This window comes from Mesoplodon mirus (assembly GCF_964341445.2).
Source record: "Mesoplodon mirus genome assembly, chromosome: 19".
NCBI classification, from domain to species: domain Eukaryota; kingdom Metazoa; phylum Chordata; class Mammalia; order Artiodactyla; family Ziphiidae; genus Mesoplodon; species Mesoplodon mirus.
Window position 1 is genome coordinate 15151312 of NC_138995.1, and position 20323 is coordinate 15171634.

Sequence of the window (20323 nt, forward strand, 5' to 3'; positions counted from 1 at the left end):
TAGGGATGCAGTTTGTAAGAACGAAACACCTGGGCACTTGACTTGTGCAGAGATTAGGCTCACAGCCTTGGCCTCATTAACAATAGCATGCTTACAGCAGAAACTAACACAACTTTGTAAAGCCACTATACTCCAATACAAATTAATTTTTAAAAATAGCATGCATGTTATCATGGCAAAAGGGACAAAGATATCACAAAGAGCTTGAAAGGGTGACGAAGGAGAGGTCTGAAGCTAGAAATATATTACTTTGAAATACTGGGTCCTTTCAATAGCCAGTATTTGAGGAAGGTGATCTTTTTTTTTCTTGTAATAGAGAAATATTGCAATGCATTCTGTTTTATGAAGCATCCACAGCTGCTGTATATTTTAATAAGAATGTATTTGTGATTTTTTTAAAAAAGTGCAACAAAATTTTTACCTAAACAGTCTGAGATCATTGAGAATTCTCAGAATTCTCTGTCAACTCACTGAGCTATGAACAAGTGCTTTATGTGAGTACTGCATGAAGAACGTTAATTGAAAAAAAACCCCAACTACGCACACCTCCGCTTAATTCTCACCTCCTACCTCTGAAGAAGCAAACCTATAAATGATAACAAGCTCCCCTATATTCCACTGTATTGTTTTCCTCCTTCGCTTCCTGTTCTTCCCTCTAAAGCCCAAGTGCTAAAAGGACTGGAGGGGTACATGTGGGAAATGGGGTTTATCAGTACACTTTCTCCCACAGTCCACCAAGTCAGGAAGTGAAGGGAACATCAAGGAATGGCTCTGCCCAACTACCAGAGGGGCTGCAGGAGGAAGCCTCTACCGTCCACCACTCAGACTCTTTACCTACTGCTCTCACATGTTTTCCTTGTCTACAATCAGTTTGTGACAATTAGGTCTTTGGCAGCATCTGCTGCAGGGAGACCGACCCAGATGAGGCTCATACTCAAAAGTCGAACATTTAGAAAAATATAAATATGAAGACCAAATCCTGCTAGCTTCCAATAGATGGAAATTTAGGATTGCCCCCCCAACAAATTATAGATTGTTTATTTTTTCATATTATGCATTATCACAAGGCTTAGTATTAATTTACCTAGACTTCAGTGAAGATGATGATGATTTAATAATGCCTTGGATTTTTCTCTAAGACCACAGGATTATGGTGCATAATTTTGAAAATATCTGTGTAAGAAAGACAAGAGGCAAATAATTTCTCTCCAAGGTTCTGTTAGGAAATGTGGGGAAGAGAATGATAAAGAGATATTTACCAGGAAAAAAAAGTGACCGTAAAAGGATTCCCATTTCAGAATCTGGCACAACACTTTTAGTGAAATAGCAGGTAAATTAACTTTTGAGAGGCTCTGGGAAAAATCTCATCATTTTTCTGACACAGACAAATCAAAGTCTGTAGCACAAAAGTGGAGATATTTCAGAGGAATGATGGTAACAAAGTGAAGTGATTGCTTTTTCTGTACACAAAAGGAGAAAGATTTAAATTTTTTTCCTTCTCTTGTCTCAGAGTAAAATAAGGAAGTTTCCTTCATAAACACTAAACCTCAGAGCCTTACCTGGGTTGTTTTTTTCTTGATGTTTTCCCAGCAGCATTAAAACTTCCCCAACCCACCACTTCTTTCCTTCTTCCAGAAAGTCCCAGAGGAGGTCTTGAACCTCCTGGTTCCAAGTGAAAGCAGGGTGTCCTCTCTGAGCACGACAGTCATCTGCTTCCTGAAAGCTGCAATGAAACCTGTTCAGCTGATAACAATTATGTTCTCCATGTTGCTGTGGGCTATCCAGCTCACTTCCTAGAACGATGCCTGTTGTGATGTATAACCAAACCCAGGTTCTTCCTTTGAAGAACATTTTCTCTGTGCCCTGTGAGCATGAAAAGTGTAGAGGCTCACACAGCTACTGAAGCCCGCTTGCCTAGAGCCTGTGCTCCGCGAGGAGAGAAGCCACCGCAATGAGAAGCCCGCGCACCGCGACGAAGAGTAGCCCCTGCTCGCCGGAACTAGAGAAAGCCTGCGCGCGGCAACGAAGGCCCAACGCAGACAAAAATAACAAATAAATAAAATAAATTTAAAAAACGTGTTGGGGCTCAGCGGCTGCCTGGTCCTTTAAATACATTCTTGGTGGGTTTATCTTATTAGTAATATTCTTTTAGAAATTGGTAATAATTTGTCAAGGAGACAAAAGGTTTTGTTTTAAGGACCCAGGTGGAGTTCCTATAAGCTGAAAACAAATGCCAGAGATCAATAAAGCAATGGGCCTTCATAGCTAAGGCAGCACCACGTGTGTCTACACAACCGGCTATGCCTTTAGTTTTATAATAGATCTTTATTTGCTAAGTCTAAGCTGTAAGGGGATAGAGGACGATAGATAGCTAAGTCAGTGTTGCTAAAAATTGAGTAATGTATTTTTTTTTAAAAGAAAACCATTCTTGCAGACCCCTACGATGGATTTAAATTACTGTATTGTTTCTTAAATACATTTATACACAACACTAGGCGTAATCTCTCTCCTAAAGCTCTTACATAATCATAAAAGCCAAAGAATAAATATTTGATGAAAGAATGAATAGAAATTAAATATAAACAAAACTGAAAACCAATGAAATTCAAATTTTGCCAAACTAAATAGCCACTTAGCAGATGAACACAGTTCTGGCCTACGACTGCACAGGTTCTTTTGATTTTGTCATTCACGCTACTTCGTACTGTAGGGAAGAATCAATCCTCTCACCACTTTTCTTTAATTAATTTGCTGAAAAACCTTTGTTCAGGGCTTCCCTGGTGAGCAGTGGTTAAGAATCCGCCTGCCAATGTAGGGGACATGGGTTCGAGCCTTGGTCTGGGAAGATCCCACATGCCGCGGAGCAACTAAGCCCGTGCACCACAACTACTGAGCGTGCGCTCTAGAGCCCGCGAGCCACAACTACTGAAGCCTGTGCGCCTGAAGTCCGTGCTCTGCAACAAGAGAAGCCACCACAATGAGAAGCCTGCGCACCACAACGAAGAGTAGCCCCCACTCACAGCAACTAGAGAAAGCCTGCATGCAGCAACGAAGACCCAACATAGCCAAAAATAAATACATAAAATAAATTAAAAGAAAAAAAACCAAACTTTGTTCATAGAGCATGTCATTTGATCTTCACCTGTAGCACATCCATCATCAACGTATTTTAGCCAGTTCTCTTTCTTGGCACCAAAATGAGACCACAAATACAAATAAATGTGGGCACTGAAATTGCCTGGCAGCTTTCAGGGTTCAGTTGGTTATCCAAATGGTCCAAATGATGCTTACATTACTTTAAAAAATCACTGTGGAAGTGGACACCAAAATCAAAAATTCTCTGAAGTGTAAACCCCAAGAACACATCCCTCAGTTTGAAAACCACTGCCATAATCAAACGACTGGTACAATGAAATATAGTATGGTCCCTACTTTCAAACAGTTTACAGTCTAATTAGGGGAGAAAAGACATAACAGGTGTAGTTAATAAAGTTCCACTACACAGGTATAGCTTAAATCTGTGAAGGTTCAGATGAAGCAGATGTATTTCCAGCACTTGAAAATGTAAGGGTGTCCATGTCTAGGAAGACGGAACAGGCATCTTGGCAGAAGCGTCCACAAGAGTAAATGCATGGAGGTGAGACGGTGGAAGGCATTTATACAGAGAAAGAAATAATGCTCTCTGTGTGGGGGTGCTAGAAGGACAGTAGTGGGAACTGAAACTAGAAAACTGAATTGTTTCAAACGCCAAGAAAATAAGAGTTTGCAATTTGGGGGGAAGATTTCTGGGTAGAGGAGTCCAAGTCTGGGCGGCAATGGAACTGTTTGGGTGCAGGACACTTTCACTTTTCGAAGTTCACAGTCTTAGTTTCCCAATATCCTTACAAACATACATACATATGTTTTAGGCATTTTAAAAAAGTGAAACCTGGTGTGCAAGGAATCTTCTTTTAAAGTCAACTCAGGTATCTTACACAGCGCTGTAAATCATTTCAACCCTTTTTAGTGCCCGGTATATACTCAATCCATGCCTTATCTAAAGCACAAACACTATCAATAGCATGTTTAACTTAAATGATAAAAAAAAACTGGTGAGTGTTGCTTAGAATCGAAGAATCAACATACAGTTAGTCTTTTCTCCAGATTGCAGGATGCAGGAAAGCTCTGCGCAGCGACCCAACCAGATTCCTTTGAGCCTCTGCAAAGCGCAGCGAAGACGCCAGGAGGCAAGCGGGCGGACTGGCTGGCTGACGGGCTAAAGAGGCTTGCACACCAGGATTGCGCCGGCGCGTGAGCGCCCAACCAGACTCCCGGGGCGGAGCGGGGCCTTTCCCTCCGCGGAGAGGGCCCCGCCCCAACCCTCCTGCCCAGCGATTGGTGAGTCGGAAGCTGGAGGGGCGGAGACTAGAGGAGTCACCGCCATCTTCTCCAATGGAAACGAGACAGAGGCGGGCCCAGTGGCGGAAGGAGCATGGCGTGGAGACAGCTCAAAGTGAGTTCAGCTGGTGCGGCCCTGCAGCTGCGAGGAGAGAACTTGCGGGAAGGCAGGCGGGGGGAGGATGGAGGGAGGGCTAGCCTGGGCGAGGTGTGGACGGGAGGCGGCTCCGAGTGGGTGGGCCTCTTTGGCACGTTTGTGTGTCTTTGGGGACACCTGCAAATGATCATGCGTGTGCATTTACACATGTACGTGGTCACTGTAAACGGCACGTGTAAACGGAGTAGATGCCGATCTGTGTCAGCGCACGTGGGCCTTTATTGAGCCAGGCACAGGGCGCTTAGTGAACACAGGATCGCCTAGCAGTGTGTGCAGCATCCAACCTAGAATGAAATTACAGTAAAACATGGTGCCAACCCTTTTAGATAAAAGTTTAGGGCAGGGTCTTTGTAACGGCGCTCAGAAATCTGTTGATCAACATAAGGGGCATTCCTACAATATCCTGGAGGAGAAGCGAGAAAAATGAAAACTAGATCTATGTTGACGGCTAGGAGTGACCCTAAAGGCAAATCCGATCAGGTCACTTCCTTGTTCAGGGAACAAAACTAAAATCACCTGGGTGCATCTCATTCTCCTCTGCCGCCAAGAGTGGAGAGAGCATTTACACCGCCCCGCCCTGCCGCCTAATTAACTTCTATTTATCCTTTGAATATCAGCTTTAAGGCACTTGGTCAAGGAAGGCTTTCTCTACCTCCTTAAGTTAGGTTCTTCTCTTACTTTTTTCTTCATAGCTTTGTCACAGTTATATGTTTGCATGATCATTGATTTCTGTCTCCTCCTGAGGTTGTACTCCTCGTAAAGGCAGGGACTCGGTCTGTAGCCCATCCTTGAGTGCACAGTCATTATGTGCTGAATGATTGAATGAATGAATGAGTGAGGGACAGCATTGGGCAGTGATAATTAGAGAAAAATATTATGAGCGATGTTTGAGCTTGATCCAAGAAGACCTGATGCTCTCTAGAGAACAGACCTGTGGTTGCCAAGGGGGAGGGGGGTGGGGGAGGGAAAGATTGGGAGTTTGGGACTAGCAGATGCAAACTATTATATGTAGAATGGATAGACAGCAAGGTCCTGCTGTATAGCACAGGGAACTATATTCAATATCCAGTGATAAACCATAATGGAAAAGAATATGAAAAAGAATATATACATGTATAACTGTACACTTTGCTGTACAGCAGAAATTAACACAACATTGTAAATCAATGATACTTTAATAAAATTTTTTAAAAAGACCTGATGCTCCTTTAAAAAAAATTTTTTTTGCAACCCTCTTTATTATCCTGAAGTGGAATTTATGTATAATGTAATCTTTCTATATATAATTTTAAAAAGTCAACATAATGTCCTAACTGGAATATAAAGGAGAAATAAATTTATAATAAAATAATATGTATTTCAACCCATAAATATTAGGGCGTGAGTCACCTAGGTATTGAGTCAGGTGTTTAAGCCTCTACTTAGAAATTCTAGTGCCACAGGAATGTTTTATTGTCAAACTTCTAAGCAAAGCACTGAACCATTCCACATGGATTTTCTGAAACCGTGAGTGATTCTTGGTAATGTTCTGTGCAAAACAGTATAGTCATCCCTCAATCTACAAGGTAATTGCGTTCCTGGAAAGTCAATACAGATGAAAACCACACAGGAGATTGTGTTTATGTGGGGAAATATCGAGTTTGCATTTCTAGGCTCAGATAATATGAACAGATATTTTTACCTAGTGAATGTCAGTAGGATGTTCAAAAGTCACACATGATAGGGATAGTTCTGACTTTACTGACTTCCTGCTCACCAAATCTATTAACATTCTCCTCCGGGTGCCCACCACATGTCCCTAGGGGGCAATACTGCCCGTCTTAAAGATTTTTTTAAAAATTTTAATATCTAATTTAATTTATTTATTTTTGGCTGCGTTGGGTCTTCGTTGCTGCACGCGGGTTTTCTCTAGTTGCGGCGAGTGGGGCCTACTCTTCGTTGCGGTGCGCGAGCTTCTCATTGCGGTGGCTTCTCGTTGCAGGGCACGGGCTCTAGGCGTGCGGGCTTCAGTAGTTGTGACGCACGGGCTTAGTTGCTCCACGACATGTGGGATCTTCCCGCACCAGGGATTGAACCCATGTCCCCTGCATTGGCAGGTAGATTCTTAACCACTGCGCCACCAGGGAAGCCTTGGCCCTCTTGAAATCCCTGGCCTGGAGTCCTTCAGGGCTAGAGGAGTGCGTGTCAGCAGAAGTGCAGATACAGCCTCTGACTGTAGAGGCAATACGTGAGCAAGAACCCAAGGAGACCAGCGTTAGCAGAAGGCCATGGATATCATTGCATGTTATGTCCTCTGTGTGTGTGTAAATCGTGTAAAGGGTTCAGAGAAGGTGCTACAGCCTAGCCTTGAGGGGGCCCCATTGGCTCTTTTTTCCAGAAGCGGGCCCAGGATGCCATGGTGATCCTGGGGGGTGGAGGACTTCTCTTTGCCTCCTACCTGACGGCCACAGGGGATGAACGTTTCTACGCGGACCACTTGATGCCAGCTCTGCAGGGGCTGCTGGACCCTGAGGCAGCCCACAGGCTGGCTGTTCACGTCACCTCCCTGGGGCTCCTTCCTCGTGCCACGTTTCAAGACTCTGACATGCTGGTAGGTACTCCTGTAACACCTTGTGCGATAGATACGAGGGTCAAGGTCAAAGTTCCCTAATTTATTTAGCTGGGGCTGATCCTTTTGAAAACCAGAGTCCCAAATTAGCCCCCCACCCCAAACCGTCATCCCTATCTACAGATCAGGAACGCTGAAGTGCAGAGTAGTTAAGTGACTTACCCAAATGCACACAGCTAGGAAGTGGCTGAGCCAGGAATCAAACCCATGGAGTCTGGCTCAGCATCCGTCCGTTAGCTGCCATCCTGCCTCGCGGAGGTCTCGGGTAGCTCAGTGTTCACCTCTGCTGAAAAGGGAAGCATGCCAGCATCACTAACATCTAATGTGATGTAGGCATGTCTAGCCAAGCCCTTTGAGGAAAGCATACGACTCCTGTCCCAACCTCATTCTGTCCTGCATTCAACACAGGGGCCCCACCGTGTCCCCTTACTCTTCTGTGTGCTGGGGTTTCTGCAGTGAACAAAGTGCAGGAGTCCACATCCTCCCAGAATCTACATCCTCGTGCAAGTCCAGACAGTTTCCATTTAGGAGACTTCTTACCAAATGGGGAACATTAGAATGATGTGAACATGAAGAAAACACAAACAAGAAGCACTCAGACCTTTTTGGGGAAGGGTCACTGCTATCAATCAAAGGGGCCTTCTCTACATTTTCCGTTTTTGTCTTAGAATCCCTTTCACTTCCCATCCTGCAGTTTTGAGCACATGTGGCACCTTTTTCTGTAAAAGTGAAAATCCTCTTTGGATTCCTATTGGTTAGAGAAAACAGGTACAAATGTAGGTCTTTCGTAAAAGCAAAGTGGCATAAAGAGAACTTCAGAAAAGTGAGGGAGACCTGTACGCAGATGCTCTGGTTTGGTGCCAGCCCCATTTGACTGTCTTCTCTGGGCCTGAGGACTGAAGGCTGCCCAGGGAGCCTGTCGAGCAGCCGGGGCCGAGAGACCCGTCCTGGAGCACGGCCCCCAGGGCCCCCAGTGTGGCCACCTTCTCAGCCTCCCAGTCCCTGAGGCACCGCATGCACACACTCACTGCCATCTCTTCTTCCCCTCCTTGGGGCAGCCTTGCTTCCTCCTGCTTCCAACACCAGATGGTGCCACCCTTGGAGGTCCTTGCTAGTCCTGGCAAAGGCTTTCCTGCCATATCAGCTGACAGTGACGATTCTGTTGGCAACTGCTGACTTTATGATATCCCGATTCCTTTCCCACATTTTAACGTATTTGTCTTGCTTCTAGATTTGTTGGCTAGATCAGGGTGCGAATACTAAGTCACTCAGGAGTTAGGCTAGACCTGACCAGTAATTAGGCCCCAGTCACTTTCATCATAGAGAACAATCAGGAATCCGCCCCATGTCTGCCAGGGAAGAACCTGCTTCCAGCCCAGCCTCGTTCTGGGGCCCAGCAATCAGTGCTGCTCGGTCGAGCACTGGAGTCGCGAGGACACTGCTGGGCCTTGGTATCACCCGGCTGAGGAGGGACACAGCGGGGGGCTGACTTACTAAGATTAAAGGATTTTGCTGCCTGTTTCAGAATAGCACCATCTAGGGGCTAAATAGTGGATAAGAAGGTACAGTTCTTCACCGTAATTGGGAAAGGCAGCACCTATCTCCTGCTCAACCCATGGTGGAAACACTGTTTTTCTCCTCAGTGATGATAAAGCCCGATGGTTCTCAAACTCCGGCTGGCATCAGAATCACCTGGAGAGCACTGTTAAAAACAGATTCCCTCAGAGTTCCATTCTTCCCCACCCTCCCCCAAAGTTTCTGATTCCTTAGTCCGGGGATGGGCCCTGGGATCTGATGTTTAACAAGCAGGTGATTCTGATGTAGGTGTGCCGTGGACCACACTTTGAGAAACACCAACATAGCCTTGTGTGCCTGTGACTTTGTCTCCTTCTCCCTAGGAAGTGAGAGTCCTGGGCCATAAATTCCGAAATCCAGTAGGAATTGCTGCAGGATTTGACAAGCATGGGGAAGCTGTGGATGGACTTTATAAGATGGGCTTTGGTTTTGTTGAGATAGGCAGTGTTACCCCAAAACCTCAGGAAGGAAACCCCAGACCCAGGGTCTTCCGCCTCCCTGAGGACCAAGCCATCATTAACAGGTAGGTGAGCAGCCTTCTTCCCAGCAGGACACTCAGGGTGTTTTTCCTGCCATACAGTGTGGACATTTTTCTGTCATTTGGAATGTTCTGGAACCATGTTGAGCATCTACTCTGTGCGGGCGTAAAAGCAGGTTTTATGATTTCAGTTTAACGCGTATACACGATGAGGTTAAGAGAGCTACACGACTTAGCTACAGTCACGAGATCAGAAGCGGGAGAACTTGGGAACGGATGTTGGCTTATCTGACTTTAGAGTTTGTGCTTTTTCCACATTGTTACTCCAGTGTCCTTGCCCGGCTCTGTCCAGTAGAAATATCATATGAGCCCTATATGTAATGTAAAATATTCTAGTAGCCACAATAAAATAGCAAAAAGAAACAGGTGAAATTAACTTTAATAATATATTCTATTTAATTATTATTTGTAATAGTCATTTATTATACTACTTAATTATAAATACTTAATATACTCTATCATAATTTTAATATATAAGCAATATAAAAATGACGGGCTATTTACCTTCTTTCACTTGTACCACGTCTTCGAAATCCAGCACGTTTTCCTTACAGCACTCTTGCCTTGGACTGGCCAGGCTTCACTCTCAGTGGCCACACATGGCTAGTGGCTCTTGCACCTGACAGCACAGCTCCAGCCTTTAGTAACTGGGAAATTTAATAATCAACATAAACAGCTGCTTTTAGGAAGAGAGGTCCTTCTAGACTGTGTGAAGCCCTTCTCTTTGTAAGCCCTGGGCAGTTTTCACTACAGCTAACCCAGAGAGTGAAGAAGTTCCTTCTTTTCGGTAACAGAGTTTTGAGAGCCTCGTTGGGGGCGTTGGTAGCACCTTTGGGATCATGAAGGGCCTCCTGGGAGACTGACGTGTGGAAGGTTTATTTGGCTGCACGTCCTGCTTTATCGTGCTTGTTTCGGGGAAAATTTCCAGCATTAGACATCGAGTTATTGACCTTTCCCCTGTAGGCTGGGATCAATATCTTCAGAATGTTGGGGCAAAAAATATTTGTTTATGATTCGGCTGCCACAAGTAACTGCAGGTCCCAGGCTGACAGTGCCTGGCAGAGTCCCGTGGGTGAGAAGTGGCACAAGAGAGCCGGGCCTGAGCTCCAAGCACTTGTGTGCCCAGGCTCCCTGCTCTGCCTGGCACAGGGTGGGTGCTGAATGAACATGAGTCAACAACTACATGTACCTGTTAGGTGTTTTTGGCCGCAAGTAACGAAGTGGCTTAAACAATAGGCGTTTGTTATTATTTTCTTCTCATAACGGGTGAAGTCGGCAGTTTTAGGGTTGGTTGAGCAGCAGGGTGGCGTCAGTACTCTGGGCCAACCTCTGTGGGCCTTCCCTTCTCGTCTTTAAGATGCCTACCCCAGCTGCAAGCATACGTCCTCGCATGAGGACATCAGAGAGCAGAAAGAGAAAGGAAGTGTGGATATGGGGGGGGATATTTTCCCAGAAGCTCCCTGGTAGGCATCACCTTGTGTCTCAGTGACCAGGCTCCATCTCAAGTTCATGCTTGAGTTGCCAGCGAGGCTGGGAAAGGAGTCATTGGCATTTTCACCCTGTGTCAAGGGAGCTGGGTTCCACAGGCAAGGAGGAAGGGAGTGGGGATGGCCATTAGGCCAACAACCCACAGTGGGGCTGGGGACGTAGAGATGAGCAAGAGGGACGAGGCCCAGCCTTTGTGGAGTGTCTAGTGGCAGGTGAGGGAGGAGGTGTGTCCCTTGTCCTCGAGAAGACTGTAACCCAGTAGGGGAACTGAAGCATATACATACATCCCAAGCTAGGAGAAAGATAGGTACAGAGTGCTCCATGAATGCCAGGAGGTGAGGGATCATTTGTGGCTGGGAGCTTTATGCGAGGAGGAGAGGGTGCATTTGACTTGGGCCGGGAAGAGGGTGATTTAATAGGTAGGAAGGATGGGGGAATGGAGCGGCAGGATGGGTTCCAGAAGGCGTGTTCGTGGGGCACAGGCAGGAGGTGGGAAGATGGGTCATCAGAGCGGTGAGGGCCCCGCAGGGTGGGAGCAGTGGGTGGGAAGGAGGAGTGGGCTGGGTCCAGACAGGTCTGGGCTGTTTACAGTGCTAGTTGGCTAAGTGGCTTGTTGGCAAATTTTAATCTTTCCCTTTGTATTTGATGGTGTTCTGGCAAGTTCTCTAGGACTTCCAGGGGTATTTAGACTTTAAAAGTCTAAGAACTGACTCTGAGTTTTTTCTTTGGTTTTTACATCATAAGTATATGTTGAAAATGGCCATGGAGCCATCCCTCCAGAGTCTTTGCTTTCTGCCTGAGGGCTCTAACCTTATCTCCTCCCTAACGCTCTTCTGTGCTACAGGTACGGATTCAACAGTCATGGACTCTCAGCGGTGGAACACAGGTTACGGGCCAGACAGCAGACGCAGGCCAGGCTCACAGAAGGTAAAGGGGGCCTGCCTTAGAGGGCTGTTCTTCAGCTGTTGGAAGGAAACTTGTGGGAGAAAGTCAGGAACATTCCTAGTGAAATGAACATGATTGAACAATAGGAAAAAACAGTATGGAACTCAGGGCTCCTCTGCTAGAGGAATGTTCCTGGCTCCATCACACCCTCCAAGCTCTTAACTGAATTTCGCAATTGAGCAAAGATACACTTAGTTCCTGCCTCGTTATGTAACCTGTGTCAAACTGGGACAGCTTGGAAGTAAGCAGTGCAGAGTGGCTGCTCTGTGATCACGTAGGCAGTTAAGATGAGAGCAGGGCTTGGGCGCCATCTTCCTACATCCTGCTCTGTTGTCCTTTTGCCCATTATATAAATAATGAATGCTAATTATAGAAGTGTTAGTAAATGCAGGGAAGCATAAAGAAGAACATTAAAATTACTCACACTCTTCCCTACTCAGAGATAACTACTCCCGGCATTGGGGAAAATATCCTTCATGACTTATTTGGAAACACCATGCATTTTTTAAAAATTCATTATTTTTGTCTGCATTGGGTCTTTGTTGCTGCATTAGGGCTTTCTCTAGTTGCAGCGAGCAGGGGCTACTCTTTGTTGCATTGCATGGGTTTCTCATTGCAGTGGCTTCTCTTGTTGCGGAGCACTGGCTCTAGGCGCGTGGGCTTCAGTAGGTACAGCACGCGGGCTCAGTAGTCGTGGTGCACGGGCTTAGTTGCTCTGCGGCCTGTGGGATCTTCCTGGACCAGGGCTTGAACCGGTGTCCCCTGCATTAGCAGGTAGATTCTTAACCACTGTGCCACCAGGGAAGTCCACACCATGCATTTCTGAAGGCTGCCTTTGGAGGTGCTGATGCTCCTTCCCTGGGGCTCTCTGCCTTGCTGTCCCTTGGGGTGAACATAGTGGTCTTGGCACCATGCCATCCTCTCTGTACCTTCCCAGGTGTCCTCTAGGGTTGCGTGGGGTTGCGGCCATCTTCCTTGGTGGGCCTTTCTGGAACTCCTTCCAGGAGTTTAGCCTCATTGGATGTCCTGGTGGTGAGATGAGAAAAACCTGCGGTACTGGATTCATTTCTGAATGCGAGATTGAAAGGGCCGGGGCAGTTAGCAATCTCTGATTTGGGGAGTAGGAAATGACCTTGTTTGGAATTCCCTGGCTTTGGCAGAACCAGACCCTGCTATACTGTAGACCTTGCCACTTGTGGGCTTTGAAAGTCATGATAGGACTTTCATGGTTTGTGATACTCTCCTGCCTTCTTGTCTCCCTTTCCTTCTTTTAACTGTTCACAGTGCCCCTTATACCACTTTTCTCCCCTGTTCTCCCTTGTCCGTCCCTCACCCCCCACTGTGGTGTAACATTTGTTGGAGTGAGACAAAATCCCATAGCAGAGCTCTGCACATAGCGTTCACCGGCAGCTGGAAGCCTTGAAGACAGCTTATTGCTAGCATCATGCCAAGCAACATGAGTTGTGTTATGAGCTATGGTGCCCTTTGCGGATAGAGTAACTCAGCAATTTTTGTCTAACTCCAAAATCTTGTCATTTGGGGCAAATGACTACTAATGAAAGATCCACTGGCTACATGAAAGTGATATTCTCTATTAAGCCAGTTTACCTGTGTGGAAAAGAATTACAGTTTCCAAACCATCTTCACTTGATTTGGGAGGCTTGGAGACCTTGATATATAATTTGTCTAATTGGATGCTAAACCCCTCCCCTCCCTTCCACCCATGGAGTGAGTGACACGAATCTCATTTGCTTTCACGTTGATGATAAAACAGGTGACTGCAGTTACGGTATGAGAAGGTAGTTAGCAGTACTGGGTGTTGTTCTGTGATCCTCCCTGACCTGACATACGTTTTGTGAGCTAACTGGACGTCCCAGTTAGCTGGAAAAAGCAGGTGGTACCATGGATATACTTTAGCCTTTGCAGATAAGGTAGTATCTTAGGAGAAGTCAAGTACAGACAAGCCCTTGCTTTCACACATAGAAAAATACATTTCAGAAACACACTGAAAGTCGAAAATACAAGTCAGGTGATAATTCCCTGGATTTTAAAGTAAGGTGACCATATTACTTACTGTGCAAACTGAGACAACACTTTTGAGAGTGGAAGGGATGCAGGCATGAATAATTATGCCCAGGCTACAGGAGTATTCAGGGCTGCCCTGGGAGCACTGGGATGTGTGGTCACCCTAGTTACAAGGGGGAGTCCCTTCTCAGAGAATGGAAATTATAAAACCGTTATGCCTCTACATTTTAGGCATGAGAATCGAAAATATTTTCCAGTATATTATACATATCCTTTAATTTTGCTTTTTCTTCACGACTGCACACCCAGTCACGTGACCCAAGTCTAACAGGCAGCCCTGAGAGTAAACAGTTGCCCCTGTGGCATGCTATTGACTTCTGTCTCTTCTCAGTCGTATTTCATTTACGAGCCCTACTTTTTTTGGGAGGGGCGGGGGGCGGTACGCGGGCTTCTCACTATTGTGGCCTCTCCCGTTGCGGAGCACAGGCTCCGGACGCACAGGCTCAGCGGCCATGGCTCACGGGCCCAGCCGCTCCGCGGCATGTGCGATCGTCCCAGACCGGGGCACGAACCTGTGTCCCCTGCATCGGCAGGCGGACTCTCGACCACTGCGCCACCAGGGAAGCCCCGAGCTCTACCTTTTTAAACACTAGTATTTGCACTCCTAATTTCTCCATTTTCCATTAAATTTTAAAAAAGAAAAAGGGCACAAAGCTGTAAAACATCCTAGGAGCTGCCCAAACACGGCTGCGCAGATGAAGGTGGAGGGCGCGGTTCTTGGCCCGCAGGCAACAGCGCAGTGCATAGGTCAGCGTTTGTCAGCTGGCGCGGGAAAGGTCACATTTGGAGCTGGAAAGCCTGTGAGGCTGTTCGTGGGCTCTTCGGTCAAGGACGGCTTCAAAATGTTGCACAGGAAACGGTGAGTGGGGACAAAATCCTGACCAGTGATATTTACAGATGGGCTGCCACTGGGAATAAACCTGGGGAAGAATAAGACCTCGGTGGACGCTGCCTCGGACTACGCAGAGGGGGTTCGAGTCCTGGGCCCCTTGGCTGACTACCTGGTAGTCAATGTGTCCAGTCCCAACACGGCTGGGCTGAGGAGCCTTCAGGGAAAGGCCGAGCTGCGCCGCCTGCTGACCAAGGTGGGCAATTACATCCTGCTCCACCAGCCTGTCCTACCTGCTCACCTTCTGGGGCAAAGCTTCAGCGTTGCTATCCACTATCGAGGAGTTGTCCTTAAGACCTGGACCAGTTAGGACCCCTTGCTTCCCTCTGATTCCCTATATAACACTGTGCTCAGTATTAGTCAGCTGCTCAGTTATCTATCCCTGCTGTCAACCCACAACGTCCGGTGAGAGCAGGGACCACATCTCTCATTTACCACCCCGTCCCTAGCATCTAGCACATTGAATGAATGATAGAATGACTTTTCATTAAACCGTGCTTGTGACAGTATTTGCTGTGTCTTTTAGGAACAAAAGTCTAAATAAACCTTGATATATTAGCCAATGCCAATGACATTAAGGACTCACTCTTGGGGATCCCTTGGTTCAAGAGAGTGGAATCAGCTCTGACTTGATGGGGTCTTTTGCATAATTGAGAGCGGTGTTTCCTGAAAAGGAGAAATTGCTGGTGTTTTATTCTGACAGCTAGTGTGAAAACACACTGATCTGCGGCTGCAGGTCACGGTTATACTGTCAACTGCAGTCTCGGGGGTCCCGATCTCTGGCCCCATGTTGCTCTAGGTGCTGCAGCAGAGGGATGCCCTGAAGGTAGCGCACAAGCCAGCCGTGCTGGTGAAGATCGCTCCTGACCTCACGGCCCAGGACAAGGAGGATATTGCCAGTGTGGTGAGAGAGGTGAGGGTCGGTGCCTGGGGGACGCCTTTATTGCCTGTAGAGGCCACCTGGCCAGCTGGGTTAGCCCAGACGGCAGTCTTTGTGGTTTCCTTTCTGTTATATCGAGGGCTGTCAGGTTGTAATTTATCATATACAGATAGACCTTGGAGATATTGCAGGTTCCGTTCCAGACCACTGCAATAAAGCAAGTCACATGAACTTTTTGGTTTCCCAGTGCAATAAAAGTTACGTTTATACTATACTGTAGTCTGTTCAGTGCACAATAGCATTACATCTAAAAAAAATGTACATACCTTAATTTAAAAATACGTTATTCTTATTTTCTGTTTTATTAAAACATTTGAGGTATAATAATCCAGATTGAAAAAAAAACTTTATTACTGAAAATATGCTCGTCATCTGACAGTGCAGGGTTGCCAGAAACTTGTAAAAAAAAAAAAACCAGTACCTGTGAAGCACAATAAAGTGAAGTGCAATAAAATGAGGTATGCCTGAAATAAAAAGTAAATGTTTCAATAAATGTTTGAATGGGTCCTTTTCTCCTGCCTCTTCCCTCCTCTTCCTTCACCAAGGGCTTTAAGGCTGTGCATCCTTCAGTCTTGGTCAGACTGCAGTGTTCTGTCTTTCTCCAGTCTAACCCTGGGTCTCTGTGTCCTAGGAGAGTAGCGCAAACACAGACTGAGCCCGGCAGTCCGGGGTTGAAATCCTGGTTCCACCACTTACTACCTGGAGGCTTTGGACAGGACACTCTAGATTGAGTTGTTCTAAGGATTAAACCGTGTCCTGGGGGAACCGTACGGGTGGTTGGTACGCGATGGCTGCTACTATCATGTTGAGGCTCACTCTGATACTTGCCCAGAAAGCATAGTGAGTGAGGCCTGGTCTAGCTCTTGCTTCTGGGGCCTTAGGTGTGGGTGCCCAGCCCGGCTGCTCTCTCAGACCCCCAGGGAAGCTTCTCCAAGTCCGTCGTGCCCTGACTGAGGGGCTCTTTCTGTGTCTCACACTGCAGTTGGGCATCGATGGACTGATTGTCACGAACACCACAGTGAGTCGCCCTGCCAGCCTCCAGGGGGCCCTGCGCTCTGAAATGGGAGGGCTGAGCGGGAAGCCCCTCCGAGATTTATCAACGCAAACCATCAGGGAGATGTATGCACTCACCCAAGGCAAGAATTTGGTGTCCCTATCTTCAGATCTGTGGCTCAGGCGCCCGGTCGGGGTTCCTGAACTGCCGCACTCAGCAGGGGGCCGGGGCTGCAGCCAAACAGCTCCTGGCTCTCCTGTCGCCCAGCCGTCCTCACAGTGTGCTGTGTGCTTCTCTGCAGGTAGAGTTCCCATCATCGGGGTTGGCGGTGTCAGCAGCGGGCAGGACGCGCTGGAGAAGATCCGGGCGGGGGCCTCCCTGGTGCAGCTGTACACAGCCCTCACCTACCAGGGGCCGCCCCTGGTGGGCAGAGTCAAGCGGGAGCTGGAGGCCCTTTTGAAGTGAGTGGGGCCACCTGTGGCTTGAACCAGGCAAAGTTAATGTGGTATCAACTCAGAATGACTCAAATCAAGGGGATGCTATTCATCAGTCTTTATTCTTCATTGAAAATGCATTTGAGGGGTACACCCCAAACGCAGGGGAAACTTACCCTGTTGCTCTTTTGACAAAGGTCAAACAGTGCCAAGGAATTCAAGATTAACTTCCAAAGCAATGGTGTTTATAGGCCCCAGGAGTTCTGGTGGCATTCCTGTTAATCCAGTAACACTGGCTTGATGTCAGGAGCTGTCAGTACTTAAAATTGATTCCCTCCCTGGCCTGAAGACCTGGGTAGATTCCAGGGTGAAGACACTGTACAGGGCATGAGCATGCGTTTGGGAGAGCGAGGCAGGTACAGTTACGGACTAGACAGAGCCTGGTTGAATGTGGGCTTCCAGTAAGAGCCAGGCCTTTACCATTTGCTGAAATTGCTTTGTTTTCTTTCTCTAGGGAGCAGGGTTTTACCAGAGTCACAGATGCCACTGGAGCAGATCATCGGAGGTGAGGACGGGTCGGTGGGAAGCCTGATCTGGAACCGTCCCGCTAAATCAAGCGAGCCTTTGTGGCTGATGGAGAGAGGAGACCACATGCCCAAACCACAGGGGCCCCTCCACCGGCTGGACTGTAAAAGCCAAGCATGAGGGTCACCAGAAGCAATGCAAGGCTTTGTTCAACCACTTGTCGGACAGGAACTGCATCCATGATTCTTTCTAGATTCAAATCCCAGGATCCTTTAATATTACAAGGACATTAGACATTTGGAGGGAAAATCATGGTAAAATAAAGTCATTTAAAAACTGGATTTAAATCCCAGCCCTCTTGCCCAGATCCTGTAGGTCCTTCCAGGCCTCTGCTCCCCCGTGATTTGTAGTGGGCTTCCCAGGAGCTTGACTCTCTTTCATTCTATCTTTATTTTTGTTTAAAATTTTAACTGTATTTTGAAAATATTTCAAACTTAGATAAAAGTTGCAAGAATAGGGCTGTGGATGGCCGTCCTCTCCGTGTCTGCACATGGTCTTCCCTCTGTGTGGGGAGGGACACTGGTCATGCTGGTCATTTTAACTTGATTACTTCTGTAAAGGCCCTGTCTCCAAACAAGGTCACATTTTGAGATACTGCCAGTCTGGATTTCAACATGGCAATTTTGGAGAGACAGAGTTCAGAAAATGGGCTTGTCCCCCTGCTTTAAAAATCTGTGACTTGTGGGCCATTGGGCAGGCAGGTTCTCGAGGAGCTTGAAGACACTAGACAAGAGGCTCAAGAGGTCTAGTCATTAACTAAAGAAACAGAAACGCTAACCTTTTCAAAACTGAAAAGCAAATGGTGATGGGAGGTTGAAAACCTCGGCTGAGAAGTGCTGTAGATGTCAGTACGCCTTCGCAGCCAATAGGAAATTACCTTTATTCCCTTCACCTCAGTGCAGGTTTGATTTTAAATTTCTTGGGAGCTCTGTGGAGAGGCCTGTAACTGCTGTAGAGGTAATGTGTCCTTGTCTCATCGTTGAATCTCGGCCTCAGCCCTCAGCCTCTGCCCACTGCCTCTGCCAAGAAGCCAACAGTCAGTCTCCTGCCGTCTTTTACAAAGATCTTTTTCCTGTTTCTTAAAAAAGAATCTTAGGGACTTCCTTCGTGGTGCAGTGGATAAGACTCTGTGCTCCCAATGCAGGGGGCCTGGGTTCAATCCCTGGTCAGGGAACTAGATTCCACATGCATGCTGCAACTAAGAGTCTGCATGCCACAACTAAGGAGCCTATGTGCCACAACTAAGGAGCCCACATGCCACAACTAAGGAGCTGGTGAGCCACAACTACGGAGCCCTGGAGCCGCAACTAAGGAGTCCACGTGCAGCAACTAAGACCTGGTGCAACCAAAAATAAATAAATAAATAAATAAATAATAAAAAATAGAGGTAATAATCTCTTAAAAAAAAAGAATCTTAGTATGAAAATAATACCTATTCATGAATTAAACAGTATAGCCCCCAAATAAATGTTGTCTACCTCCTTCCCCCCTCAAACAATCCCACATATCAGAGGTAGTCACAGTTAACTTTTGTATCCATCTAGATTTTTCCAGTCAGTTTTCTTTGTATATGCAAGCACATACCCATAGCTATTCTGTCTTTTTAAAAAAATCTATCACACACACACATAAAAGTGTTTCAAGAAGAATAGTACCAAGAACTATTTTTTTTTTTTGGCCACACCGCGCAGCTTGCAGGATCTTAGTGCCCTGACCAGGGATAGAGCTAGGGAATATACATGTACACATACATCTATATTTCTATATCTCTCTGTATTGAAAACCATGAGTTCAGACTGATACCTTCAATTCCAATCCCAAACCATAAGTTTCATTCTAGTTTCTTCCCTTCCCATATTTGTAACTCTCTTCTCTGACTGTGGAAACCCTGACTACCTTTATACTTACTCTATTTTCTTATTTGATCAGTCCTCTCGTATGTAAGTAATCTTGGGTTTCCACCCCCTACCATGTGCTGGCATCCTTTTTCCTTGCTTGGGTCCTGACATCTTTCACCATCCCTTACCCCTTGGGCACTCTCCTCACTTTGTACAGCTCTGATACCTGCTCCAGGCTGCTCCCGGGGGCAGACATCCCCCTCACCTCATTTAGGCTCTGACTTTTTTGCTGGCCTGTCCCCCTGCATGGTCACTTTCCTTATAAGCTAGGACTCTGATGCTCCGCACCAAATGCTTACACACATACACACACACACTTTGTGGGCACCCTCTTTGTTCTGTATGGGTATTGATATTCTACTGTGATCCCCTTGCTCCTCTTTTGCTGCCATTGCAGGCACCTACCTTGCTCTGTGCCAACTAATGGCTTTATGACTGACTGTTCAGGGAAAGGGGGAAGGAAAGGGGAAGAGTTACCCTTTGGAAGATTCTCTGTTGGAGACTGATAATCTCTCTTTTAGCACAGCTTTAACAGGCTGCTGTTTCTCTTGAGCACCAGCGTAAGTAGTTGGCTTGCGTTCAGGGGCCCTGTGGTGTAAGGAGTACTTGTTTTCTTAACGCTGGAAACTACACTCAGCCCAGAGAAGCTCAATGCTGGGAGACACGTGGGAGGAGGCCCAGGTTGCCAATTCCCCGTGAGGCCCAGGATTGTTGGGTGGATTAGTGTGCAGAATTGCTAATATGATTTACATTATTGACTCTTGCATTTTGTGTTGTGTGCATCCCCTGCCAATTTCACATTAGTTAAAT

At 46.7% G+C, this 20323-nt stretch overlaps 2 protein-coding genes and 1 long non-coding RNA gene across 6 annotated transcripts in view; 1 reads left to right on the forward strand and 2 right to left on the reverse strand.

The window, feature by feature from the left end:
• The window catches only part of PKD1L3 (polycystin 1 like 3, transient receptor potential channel interacting), a 67145-nt gene extending 64615 nt beyond the window's left edge, over positions 1-2530 (reverse strand). Inside the window, 1 exon segment of the mRNA XM_082606635.1 lies at positions 1560-2530. Within this exon segment, the coding sequence (XP_082462761.1) occupies positions 1560-1851 (292 nt within the window). The 5' untranslated portion in view covers positions 1852-2530.
• A 1914-nt stretch (positions 2531-4444) lies between these two features.
• On the forward strand, positions 4445-18634 carry DHODH (dihydroorotate dehydrogenase (quinone)). Of its 3 annotated transcripts, XM_082605792.1 has the most exons (9): positions 4445-4492; positions 6912-7124; positions 9041-9240; positions 11588-11670; positions 14671-14858; positions 15462-15575; positions 16585-16738; positions 16898-17057; positions 17545-18633. In XM_082605792.1, exons 1-9 carry the CDS (start codon positions 4472-4474, stop codon positions 17597-17599), a joined length of 1188 nt encoding a protein of 395 aa, XP_082461918.1. In that variant the 5' UTR covers positions 4445-4471; the 3' UTR covers positions 17600-18633. The 3 variants fall into 3 exon arrangements, with proteins under 3 accessions (XP_082461918.1, XP_082461919.1, XP_082461917.1); XM_082605793.1 differs by lacking the exon at positions 16585-16738 and having other exon boundaries at positions 17545-18634; XM_082605791.1 differs by having other exon boundaries at positions 16585-17057; positions 17545-17677.
• LOC309794380 lies at positions 7031-16848 on the reverse strand. Of its 2 annotated transcripts, XR_014292035.1 has the most exons (5): positions 16734-16848; positions 15249-15328; positions 9760-9902; positions 7305-8382; positions 7031-7143 (listed from the first exon to the last, which is right to left on the reverse strand). It is a non-coding gene; the product is annotated as an uncharacterized lncRNA (long non-coding RNA). The 2 variants fall into 2 exon arrangements; XR_014292036.1 differs by lacking the exons at positions 15249-15328; positions 16734-16848 and having other exon boundaries at positions 9760-10400.
• Positions 18635-20323: the final 1689 nt, after the last annotated feature.

What these genes read in the sequence shown, in the direction of transcription:
- DHODH (XM_082605791.1), top strand. Translation starts at nt 4,472, where the DNA reads ATGGCGTGGAGACAGCTCAAA. An exon ending in TTCAAGACTCTGACATGCTG is followed by an intron (nt 7,125 to 9,040) that starts GTAGGTACTCCT and finishes CCTTCTCCCTAG; the next exon opens with GAAGTGAGAGTCCTGGGCCA. An exon ending in TGCGCCGCCTGCTGACCAAG is followed by an intron (nt 14,859 to 15,461) that starts GTGGGCAATTAC and finishes ATGTTGCTCTAG; the next exon opens with GTGCTGCAGCAGAGGGATGC.